This window comes from Chiloscyllium plagiosum, unplaced genomic scaffold (genome assembly GCF_037043375.1).
Source record: "Chiloscyllium plagiosum isolate Xiang-an unplaced genomic scaffold, Cpla_swu_hap1 HiC_scaffold_9, whole genome shotgun sequence".
Taxonomy (NCBI): Eukaryota; Metazoa; Chordata; class Chondrichthyes; order Orectolobiformes; family Hemiscylliidae; genus Chiloscyllium; species Chiloscyllium plagiosum.
This window is the reverse complement of record NW_028270147.1, coordinates 44,731,046-44,742,446: the sequence shown is the minus strand read 5'-3', so window position 1 is coordinate 44,742,446 and position 11,401 is coordinate 44,731,046. Positions and strand designations below refer to the sequence as shown.

General features: G+C 39.2%; 1 protein-coding gene across 3 annotated transcripts; it reads left to right on the top strand.

Moving 5' to 3' along the window:
* The first annotated feature begins 795 nt into the window (after positions 1–795).
* On the top strand, positions 796–11,106 carry LOC122554767 (uncharacterized). 3 transcript variants are annotated; one of them, XR_015758038.1, is made up of 3 exons: positions 796–1,554; positions 7,967–10,791; positions 10,900–11,106. XR_015758038.1 is itself a non-coding variant. In XM_043700139.2 (2 exons), the coding sequence occupies exons 1-2, from the start codon at positions 1,002–1,004 to the stop codon at positions 8,131–8,133; spliced, it is 720 nt and encodes a 239-aa protein (XP_043556074.2). In that variant the 5' UTR covers positions 796–1,001; the 3' UTR covers positions 8,134–10,806. The 3 variants fall into 3 exon arrangements, 1 of the variants encoding a protein (XP_043556074.2); XR_015758037.1 differs by having other exon boundaries at positions 7,967–10,796; XM_043700139.2 differs by lacking the exon at positions 10,900–11,106 and having other exon boundaries at positions 7,967–10,806.
* The last annotated feature ends 295 nt before the right edge of the window (positions 11,107–11,401 follow it).

Below are 11,401 nucleotides of genomic sequence, written 5' to 3'. Positions count from 1 at the left end.
GTGGGAGGAAACTGGAGCACCAAATTCCACACAGTCATGCAAGGATGGAATCAAACTGGGTCCCTGGCACTCTGAGGCAGCAGGGCTAACCGCTGAGCCACTGTGCAGAAAAGAAATGCAGTCAAGTGAGACAGAACCAACTGAGTTACCACACAGTTTGAAATGAGAGAGGATAAGGACATGTTCAGTGCTGCTGTTGACCAGGCAATAGCAGGAGAGTCAGATCAGGAGCAGAAACTGACTGCATGCCTTCCCCTTGCATTATAACTCATTAACCCCTCAGTCATCGGAGGAGACACACAGTTCAATTGGGATTGAGCAAAGGACACTTCTGGGCTGACATCATTAACATTTCCTAAACAACACCCACTTTACAATAGGTTCTCCGGCCACCTTTTAGTTATTTCGTGGGTCTTGATGCGCCGGTTGCTCTTCAATGTGACAAATCATAGGATTCAAACGACCCTGTGTAAAATTGTCAAGAATAGTTTGATATGCTACTGTGGGCCAACTCCAGGATGGGTAGACCGACTCTGACTTCACATCTGTATTACCCCGTTTCCAATCAGCGTGTAATGAGCATACACAGCAAGGTTATGGCACTCTGAAAGTTGGGCTAACTTTGTTAGTCTCATCTCCCGGTCCTTCCCCCGAATCACTGCAAGGATTTTCTCTTCAGGCCATTACCCTCCTCCCTTTTGAAAACCAACCTGCCTCCAGCACACTGGGATCTAACCGAACAGAGTGAAGGGAATTGCTTCCCCCTGATTAGATCTGAGCTCCAGCATTCCCGAGTCCACTTGGCTGGTGATAGTGGGTTTGTGTTGGAAGTTGTCCCCGCTTGATGTTGTCCTGCTATTGCTACCGGCTTCTGTCTGAAACCCCAGTCAGTACCAAACACTGAGCGGGATAAACACCAAAACGGATCGAAAGGCTCCCCTCGCTGGTAAGCAGCAGGTTAATGCTGACCAGCTCAGAGTCCTGTCTAACACACGCCGCACATGCACAGTCGGTTTCTCGCTGGGTGCCTGTCAGTCCGCGTTCAACACCAACAGGCAGAGAGTGGCCGGGGAGTGCGGCTTTCCCGCTCGGGACTGAGCCCCCAGCGCAGTTGCCTGTTGTTGTGGGGATTGGAAAGCCATGCTGTAAAGCTTGCCTCAGCCGTTTCCGCTCCCTTTGATGGCAGGATGAGCGTGTGTAACGGGACGGCGATGGGCTTTCTGTCTCGGCTTGTTCCCGCCGTGAACAGGACGGCGAGTTTGCTGCAGAAAACCGCGGGGGCGACCACATCGGCGGTGGGTTGGCTGGCTCCAGAGGGGGGCGATTACCATCCCGCTGGGAATGTGACCAACTCCACTGGCGGCACGGAGCACCTCTTCCAGTATTCTTTCTCCGACAACGAATTGCTGTACAAGGAGTACAAGCCCCCGGCTCGGGACGCCATCCCTTTACCAAAGGCTGTGCTTTACCTGTTGATGGCAGCCTTGGTGGTGGTGGCTGTGGCTTACGCTATTGTTGGACATCTTATCAAGGACCTTGTCCACGACTTTGTGGGTGAGTAGTTGGGTTCATGACTAACCGATACAAACGGAGTATTTGTACAAACCAACATCGAGGTGTCTTCCATAGGCGTCCCTTAAACCCACAAATGGATAGGTATCATGTGGAAAGTTTTTGGAGTGAACTTAGACGCGGTTGTTATCTTTATTTGAATGTCTATCCAAACCGACCGTGTGGCTTGTAATAATTGAGGCTGCAGTTAAAGTATCATGAATCCAACTATTGATGCCAACTGCAGTGATCCCTCTTGGTAATGTTAGTGATTTCTGAACGCTCTCAACAATTTACTCGGAACTAAAAAAGGTCATAACAACAAGTGAGACCGTGAATAATATGATGGATAAGATTTATTAACAAACACAGAAAGCTTTAAGGATTAACTAATGTAATCATTTTAAGTTGTTTCATTTGCCTTTGGAATTCAACACATTCTGGTACAAGGAGTTTGATACTTTTTGACTTCATGTTCCTTGCTGTATCGGCGATGATATAACAGCCTTACGAGATTAAATGGACACATTCTCTTTTAGTTATCATCAAACATCGTGCGTCAGAACCTACATTATTTCAGCAGAACACTATCTTCGTTACTTAAAAGCTTACACAGAATAACAAATGTATCATCAAAGTCAGACCACTGAAGAAACATTAGTTACATTAAAATAAATCTAAATACACTTCTGTCCATCTGAAATAAAGATCAAATATCATTTGCAAGCATCAGGGAGGACCCGGAAACACTGAACAGCTCAAACGAAAGGAGTTAACTTGGTAACGAAATATATTCTATAAACCTCTGTTCTCCAATAATATAAGCAACGCAATGTGTTATTTTACCCACTAATATGTACATTGTCAAGAAAGCTGAGTGTTTGGATCCGGTTGACATTATTAGAAAAAAAAACCCAAAGACCTGCGGATGCTGGAAACCAGAAACAAAAACAAAAACAGACAACACAATAGGTCTGGCAGTATCTGTGGAGTGAGTAAGGGTCACTGGGCGCGAAATGTTAACTCTGATTTCTCTCTCACCGATCTGCTGAGTTTCTCCAGCAATTTCTGTTTTTGGTTTTTATTTTGACACCATGAGGAATAATATATTTGAAACTTGAAATATACGTTCTAGAACAAGGTTCTTAACATGATTTAAAAACACAATGTAGAAAAGAGGCAGCAAGCGAAATGCTAGCCACGTTGTAGTTGCCATTTGACAAGTCAAATATTGTGGGTAAATATTAAGGAGATACAATTCAGATTGTTCATAGTTAAAGAAATATAGCTTTTAAGGGGGGGGGGGGGGGTTATGTCATTTGAGGAGAGAAAAGTCATTATGATGCCATGAGAACAGATCATATCTTTTAGATTTGGCACATTAGCTCTGAATTTTAAAATTCCACTTCCACTTGTAACACATTCCTTACAAAGTATGGTGCACTCACCAGAGCAAGAAATGTTCAGAGCTGTTTTATTTTATTGAATTTGGAGGCATTTGTTGAACATTTTTAACTCCAGTCAAGTCAAGAAGAATATATTTTAAAACACATTTTGTGGTGAAATATAGCCAACTTTATCAGAGTTTGTTCTAAGTTCAAGCTACAATAAATTCAAGTACTTGACCCATTTTGCCTTTAAAAAGTAGAACAATTCCATTACTGACTTCATCAACACACAATCCACTTGACCTCCCATCTGTTAGCATTATTGCTTAAAGTCATTAGATAGTTGCTGGGAGAGATTGTGTCTTATACATTTAGTACAACACTAAAAATAACTTGAAAATTCTCTGACCACATAATGATGGGAGGGAGAGATGCTTACCTATTCTCCATTGTTTTTGAGGACTGACTCTTTTGAAAAAAACAAACAAATTGCTTAGTACTGTTTAAACTCAATCTAGCCTCCAGTGAAAGTCTGTAAAACCTGTATTTTCTCCAATATAGAACATGTTTGGATTTGGTAGTTTAGTAAATATTGTGTTGCACTCATTTAAATCTGTTGTGCCAATTCCAGAATTGATATGTTTCTGAAAAGTGACAGTAAAATATTTAAGTTTGAAATGTAACTACTAGAGTCATCCAGTACGGAAACAGACCCTTCAGTCCAATCAGTTCATACCAACCATAAACATTGAATCTCTACAGTCTGAATACAGGCCACTCGACCCATTGAGTCCCAGATCAATCCTCCAAGAGCATCCCACTCATACCCACCTCATCCCTTTAACCCTACATTTCCCATGGCCAATTCAGCTAGCCGGTACATCCCTGGATACTATGGGCAAATTAGCATGGCCAATCCACCTAATCTGCACATCTTTGGACTGTGGGAGGAAACTGGAGCACCTAGAGGAAATCCATGCAGACACGGGGAGAATATGAAAACTTCACAGACGGTCACCCGAGGCTGCAATCAAACTGGGGTCCCTGGTGCTGGAGCAGCATGATAAACGCTGAGCCACCATCTCACCGTAAACCTAAACCCTACTCCCAAACTAAACTAGTCTCACGTGCCTGTGCTAGGCCCATATCCCTCCAAACATTTCTTATTCATGTACATATCCAAATATCTTTTAAATGTTGTAACTACCCACTCCCTCTGGCAGTTCATTCTATGCATGAACCACCCTTTGTGTAAAACAAATTGCCCCCATATCTTTTTAAAATCTTTCTCCTCTCACAATCCCTCACCTAGAGAAAACACATTTGCTATTCACCTTATCTAAACCCCTCATGACTATATAAACCTCGAAATGGTCACCTCTCGATCTGCTATGCTCCAGTTTGAAAAATTACTAAGTAGTTATCACTCCTCAAATTCAAACAGTTTCTTTTTAAAAATATTGAAATGGGCTATTTTTTAAAGTAAGGCATATTTGTTTGAGTCTATTTGCCAGTAAGATGTATTATGATGGACATTAATGGCCAGTGCAATCCTTGTAGTCAAAAGAAAATCAACCATTACAAACAGTTCGTGGATATATTCACATTGATAATCTGCAAATGATTTATAATGAAGAACAAGTTTAGATCCAATTTTCAGAGCTTATTTGTCAACAAGGGAGTGACTTGATTGACTAAAATTTTGCTCAGCTTCTCATTGGTTTTAACTGTATGATTCAGTATTTAATACTGTGCACAGCTAGTTGCAGTTATTATTTGTGCAAATAAGACACAGATTAGGACATGGTTAGTAAACAGGGTGAATGATGAGATGATCTGTTATTTTGAAGAAGTACCAATAGAATTTTTACATTTCTTAATTCAACATGAATAGGAAGACAGGTACTAGTTTTTAACAAACTATCTGAAATTTGGCAACTCCCTTCAGGCTGCACTAAAATGTCAGACAGATTATGTTCTTAACTCCATAAAAAGACATTACTTAGGATAAGCAATGCTTTATGTTAATCGGTATAAATAGAATGCCTTGAATCTGCTGGTAAGTCATAGTCTAAAATTAAACAATAATGAAGATAATCATGCAATACCATCAATAACAGATCCTCCAGATTTGTATAGTATGGAAAGAATCCTTAAAATCGTGCAGTGGTATCATCCATGGACTGGTAATCTTGAGGCTCAGATTAATTTTCTGGGGATTTGGTATGTTTAAATCCCACTATGAAACATTAATAAATTTTGAATTAAAAGCTAGCCTCAGTAATGGTAATCATGCAATTATCATTGATTGTTATTAAAATCCATTTGATTCAATAATATCCATTAGGGATGGAAGTTTGCCATCCTTACCCAGTCTGATCTACCCATAACTCCAGGCCAATAAGAATACAGCTGACTCTTCTCTGTCTCTTGAGATAGTCTAACAAGCCACTCCGCTCCAGACAGTGACATCTACATCTCATCAAAAGAGCAAAAAATGCAAGACCCTTGATGAGATGTACCCTTGAAACACTGTATTTTAAGATACTTCAAAATGAGTAAAAATTAGCAAATTGATTCTTTAATGGTACAAAATTGGAAAAAAATACACATCTCTACTGAAATACAAACATTTAGAGAAAGCTGGTTATTTGGCAAATCAAACTTTTTAATAGATATTTTAACCTACAAAAAGTGAAAGGTGACTAACAGAAAGACCACATAATTCCGCATTTGCAGCTTTGCCCACCTTTGCCCTTATGTCTCCTTCATAGCTACTAAATTAGTTATTTATGCCTTCATTATCAGTTTCGCCAATGTTCTCCATTGGACTTTTGAACTTTATCTATAAAAGCTTCAACTGATCTAAAATTTCCCACCAAACCACTGATATGCCATTCCAGACAATGTATTACTCCTATATTCCCTCTGTTCTTGTCAATTTCAGTTGGCATTCACTTCCTAATGTCTTGAATTTAGAATCCTTATTTATAATTCCCTGTACATTCTTGCCCCCAGCTTGACTCTGCAATCATTAAACATGGATTTTATGGTTTGCTCCAGGTAATCAAGCCAATCTATTAGCTTGGCTCAGTTGTAGCAGTCTTGGTTTTGATTCAGAAGGCTTTGAGTTTAACCCCCTTTCCATGTGCTTGATTAAGAAGAAAGTCTGTGCAGTTACATGTGCCATTTCTTTGGCTGAATCACTAACGTAAGGCCCCATCTATCAATTTAAGCAGCTGTTTAACGTCAATGGCACTACCAAAAGAAGAGTTGGTCAACCTTTCTAGTGGCCTGGCCAAGATTCTTACCTTGACTTGCACATTTTAGGAATTATTCATTTTCTCTCCAGCATTGTGTTACATTTAAATGCTGTCATTAAGTGCCAAATCAATTTTTATATATTTAAAGACAAATGTCTCTTCATAGGTTTCAGGTATTGAGATATTTATTACATCAAGGATATTTGTGTTAACTTCCGGTTCTTCTTAAAAATAGAATAATGAAATATTTTATATAACAGTAAATGGGCCTCAGCTAAATATCTGACAGCCAGTGCCTGTGATAATTTTGCACTGGAAATGAAACCTAGATTTTTGTCCTTAGGTCTTTAAACTAAGATTGAATGCAGAACCATCAAACTCTCAGAGATGAGAGCACTGCCAAATGAGCCATAGTTAATAAGTGGAGGAAGAGAGACAAAAGAATGGAGAGAGGAGCAGTCAGGTTCTAGCGAAGAGCAACAAAGAAAGAGAAATAGTGAGAATAGGGAATTGTAGCAAGAGAGAAGAGAGATTGAAGAAACAAGACAACAGGACAAGCAAAGGAGAATAGCAGAAATGATCACGTGGACATTCCAGAAAGGAGGGAGAATGAAGAATAAAATGTGGGCAAAGGATTTATGCTGGACAAGTAAAACATAGCAAATTCAGTTCAACAAACCTGGTATTTTGTGGGGTTAGCATCAAAGAAAATTATTGTGAAAGGTTTTGAATTGTTGTAAAGACCTCCTGTTTCACTGTTGAAGCCCACTACCCCTATTAGTTCATTTGTTTAAGACTTACCTTCCAGATGATGTGGCTGACTGTATTATTTCTTATTTTCTATTCAATCAGATTAACTTGTCTATTATTTTCAGTGTATTCAATTTTATTCAATTATTATCTCTAATTAACCAGTCCAATCAGTATCTCTTATTCGTCATGTAATCAATAATATATATCAGCTATTATCTGTGATCAGTCCCCTGTACTTTGTATTACATGACATCAGATCAGTATATCTGTCATATTCCATGGAATGAATCCTAGGATATCTGTTAATCCCCATATAATTAGACCATTTCATTGATTATCAACCATCTAATTAGTTTCACACATCTATTATCCTCTGTAATCAACTCTGCAGATGTGTTTTTCTATGTGAGCATTATTATGGATTTGTCGTTTTCCATCTAATTGCTGCCATTATGTGTCTGTTTTCAGAGCAATGTGGCACTGAATTGAAATTAATATTTGAATAGGAATTTTAAGATATATAGTATGTGCAACATAAATGTTTAAGGTGAAACTTACAGGAAAATGTATTCTGTTAGTTGGCCTTAGAAATTAAGTTAGAGGCTGAACAATTTCTGAATGTTATTTTCTGATCGATTTGATTTGCTCCCAACATTCCTGTTAATATTTGTGTTGGTTTTCTTCAGGTGCAACATGTCATCTGGAAAACTGTCATTCATTAATTTTCTAATTTAGATGGTAATTAGTTGCAGGGGAATGAATTGATTATGTCAGTTATTTAATGATTACTATTCTGTAACTGCTATCACATCAGGTCTTGCAGATACTGTATGTGAATGCGCTGCCTTAGTACAAATTATTGCTATTCTACTGGTATAGAAGAACCATGATAAGAAATATGTTTCTGCTGGTAACATGTTCATGCTGGGGTTGAATCGTTATTACTGACACTGTCCTTTTATTCTTCCTTCTGGTTTCCTTTCTATACAATGTTCTTTCTTTCTTAAACAGATTGGTTATTTGGACCAACTCCAGATGACAGCAGCAATAAAAGCGATCTGAAATGCATTTCCAGTAGCTTGAATGACGTAAATAGCCAGAACCATGGAGGAGGTGAAAAACCAGATGAACTGGTGATTTTCATAGAAGATCATTTATATTTACCTCAGGACACATAAAAAGTGACTGAACTATCAAAGCAAGAACACCATGTCATAGGAATACAGATTATTCTTCTTTAATTAACTAAATCATCAAGATAAACTGAATTCAGCTTTCTGTATCCCTCCGCATCTCAAATACGGAACAAACTTGGACATGGTAATGACAAGAGAAATGTTAATTTCTGCATGGCTGCCATCAGAATGTTAATTATGATTAATGATATCCGTAGCTTTGGACTTGGTAATTGAGGATTTTTTTATATTCAAACATTTTCTTGTCGTTGCTCTTTTTCCCACATTCATGTGATATACAAAAGCAATGTAATTTACTTTCACAATTAACAAGGGGCCTCCTCCCAAAGGAGTTGCCATCTCAGGGACTAATGTCCCTTCAAAATTTCAACAGGAACATGAACTGTGTAAAAAATTATTCTAATTGAATTAGAATATAGTTGGTGATTCACAGGAATATGAAATATGCTGTCATATTTTCATTTGAACCATTCTGTAGAATCTTTTTATTTACAGGTTTCAGCTGAATTATTTTTGAGATAAGAATGTATAGAAATGAACATTGATCTAGCTTTTTTTTCAAGTTTTGTCAAAGTAACTTGTATTGTTACTGGATATACTGTTTATGTGGTCATTATAATGTCTGTCTTCAAATTCTGAAATGAGCAATTGATAGAAAAAGATTCCTTCTCATTCACTATGTTACTTATTTCTCAACATATCCCTAGGCAGCAGGAAACATTTTCACCCGCTCTACTGTGAACAGAGAGCTTGCAGTCAGAACAATGTGAACTGCAATGTGAACCTGGATCAAATTTCTGGTAGATTTAATAGCAAGATTCCAATATTAACTAACTACAGCTGTCTCTATACTTGGCTAATCTTTTGGTAAAGTGCTTTCTGTTACTGAATATTTTGACAGTGAATATAAGGAGTTTACCTTGTGCTTGATAACAGTGTTTGTGATGTTTAACGTACCTTCTATCCCAATTCTACATTGAAGAAGTCAAGAAAGGCTGCATCAGTGCCTGAAAACATTGAGCATAAAACATATATTTTACTTATGAGCTGATTCAAAGATGTTGTGCTTTTACATCTCATTAGTAGTTTGTTGTAAGTTTAAAATATTAAAATAGATCTATTTATGGCATAATCGTAAACTAGAAAACCATGACAACAAATTAAAATATATTTTGCATTTATATTTCCTATTGGAGAAATGTTTACAGAGAAAATCCAGACCCTGAAATTAAAGGATGTGTCCTGTCTTTATTCACAAAAATTAGCCATTTTCATAAAGTACAAGAAATAGGATTTCACTATAAAAATACATTTGTTCACTGTGATGAGTGAGCAGTGGCTGCTCAATAAAAAGAGACAAGCATGATGTGTTGTACGGTTCTGTGTGATGTGGGCTATGGTGATATTTGTAGCAGAATTGGGTGCAAAGTGGTAAGGCCCATCGTGACATTGGGGGCAGCTTGCTCTGGCTCTTATATTTTTGACAAGCCACAAGGTGAGTTTCTTGCGAGGCTGTGATGAGTTGCAAATTCAGGGGGAATTATTGATTGTTATACGTCTTGCTAATGGACCAACTTACTTCATTAATATTCAGCTTCCTATCTTACCAAATGTGCCAAACAAGCTAGACATTGAAAAGTCTCAAAAACTGGAAACTAGAGCAGGTACCTGATAACTTCATCTCACTGCATGTAACAAAGTGCCTCCACGATGCATGTGACTAAACTGCATCATGGGACATGATCCACAGAGAAATGTACAGCCACTGGTCAGAAGACTGGGCACTTCTCACTGTGCGGTTAGGTCACTCAAGCTCAGTACATTGGATCTCTCCACTGAACCTAAGAGAAGAGAACATTGGGCGTGAAAAGTGGGGCAAGGTCAGCCACTGATCTGGGTAGGAGACTCACAAGCTATCCTTTGAGGTTCTGGCTTGGATGGGAATGGGAAGGGGGATGACAATTGTGGTGGGGGACAACAGTATCTTCAGGACAGTAAAGCATAGATGAGATGGGAGTCATATGGGGAGGCGTGGGAATTGGGGGAAGTGTATGACCTCACTCAGTATGGTTGTCTCCTTTGCTAGAGCCTGTGTGGGATTGGTGGGCAGGTTCATGTAGACAGTCTGGGTAAGGACCTGAGGAGGGGGAAAGCATATGGAGTTTATGGTAAGTTCTAGCAGGAAGTGGATTTGGATGTCTTGGGCCGCAATAATATTTAGAGACAGAGGCTGCAAGCCCATTGCCAAGGAGCACTCACTATCACCTTCTATTGTGCTGGAAATTGAAAATGCACAATGGGGGAGAAAATGGCTGAGACCGCACTGGGAGTGGGCAGGGTACTTAACTTGGCCTGTGAGCAATGGGCTATCGGACGCATTGATGTCAGGACTTTTAAAAGGAAAGAATATTGAAACAGACTGTTTCACTATACAGGACACAGAGCTACAGGGACCCTACTCATTGGGCAGTTAATGCAATGCCCCATTTGTGCACTTCTCCTTGTTACCCTTTTTGCTAGATGGTGCAGGAGGCTCTCACCAGAGACATCAATCCATGAAACATCATGTGTGCTGATCAAGTTGTACCTCATGTTGGAAGAATGACATTCAGGACTACACAGAGAGATGGACAGCCAGATGTAAGGTGAAAGCAGTGACATTCATAAATAAGAGCAAAATAAGATATAGTACATTGTTACTCGTGCTTCAATAAGTTTTTCTCTATCTTTCCCTCCACCATGCCTTAGCATACTCCCTGGTTTTGCAGCTGGGGTGAAGGGAGCGTGCTCAGTAGTGGAGTTCATTGATCCTGGACATTTGATGGGCTAACCCCCAGGGATCTTCCATCTGGATGGCCTGACATGCTGAAGGTCTTCTTATCAGATGCAAGCTGACCCTAAAACAAACACAGAAAATGCTGGAGAATCGCAACAGATCTGGCAGCATCAATGGAGAGAGAAACAGAGGTAATGTATCAAGTCCAATGTAGTTTCCTAGTTTCATAGTAATAGAAGCAGGAGAAGGCCATTTGGCCCATTGAACCTGCTCTGCCATTCATTAAGATCATGACTAATCTATCCATCGTCTCAGCTCCTCCTACCTGCATTATCCTCATAACCCTTAATTCCCCTATCATGCAAAAGCACATCCAACTGTGTCTTCAATATATTTAATGAAGCTGCCTCTACTGCTTCCTTGGACAGAGAATTCCATATATCCTCTATTCTTTGGGAAAAGCAGTTCCTCCTT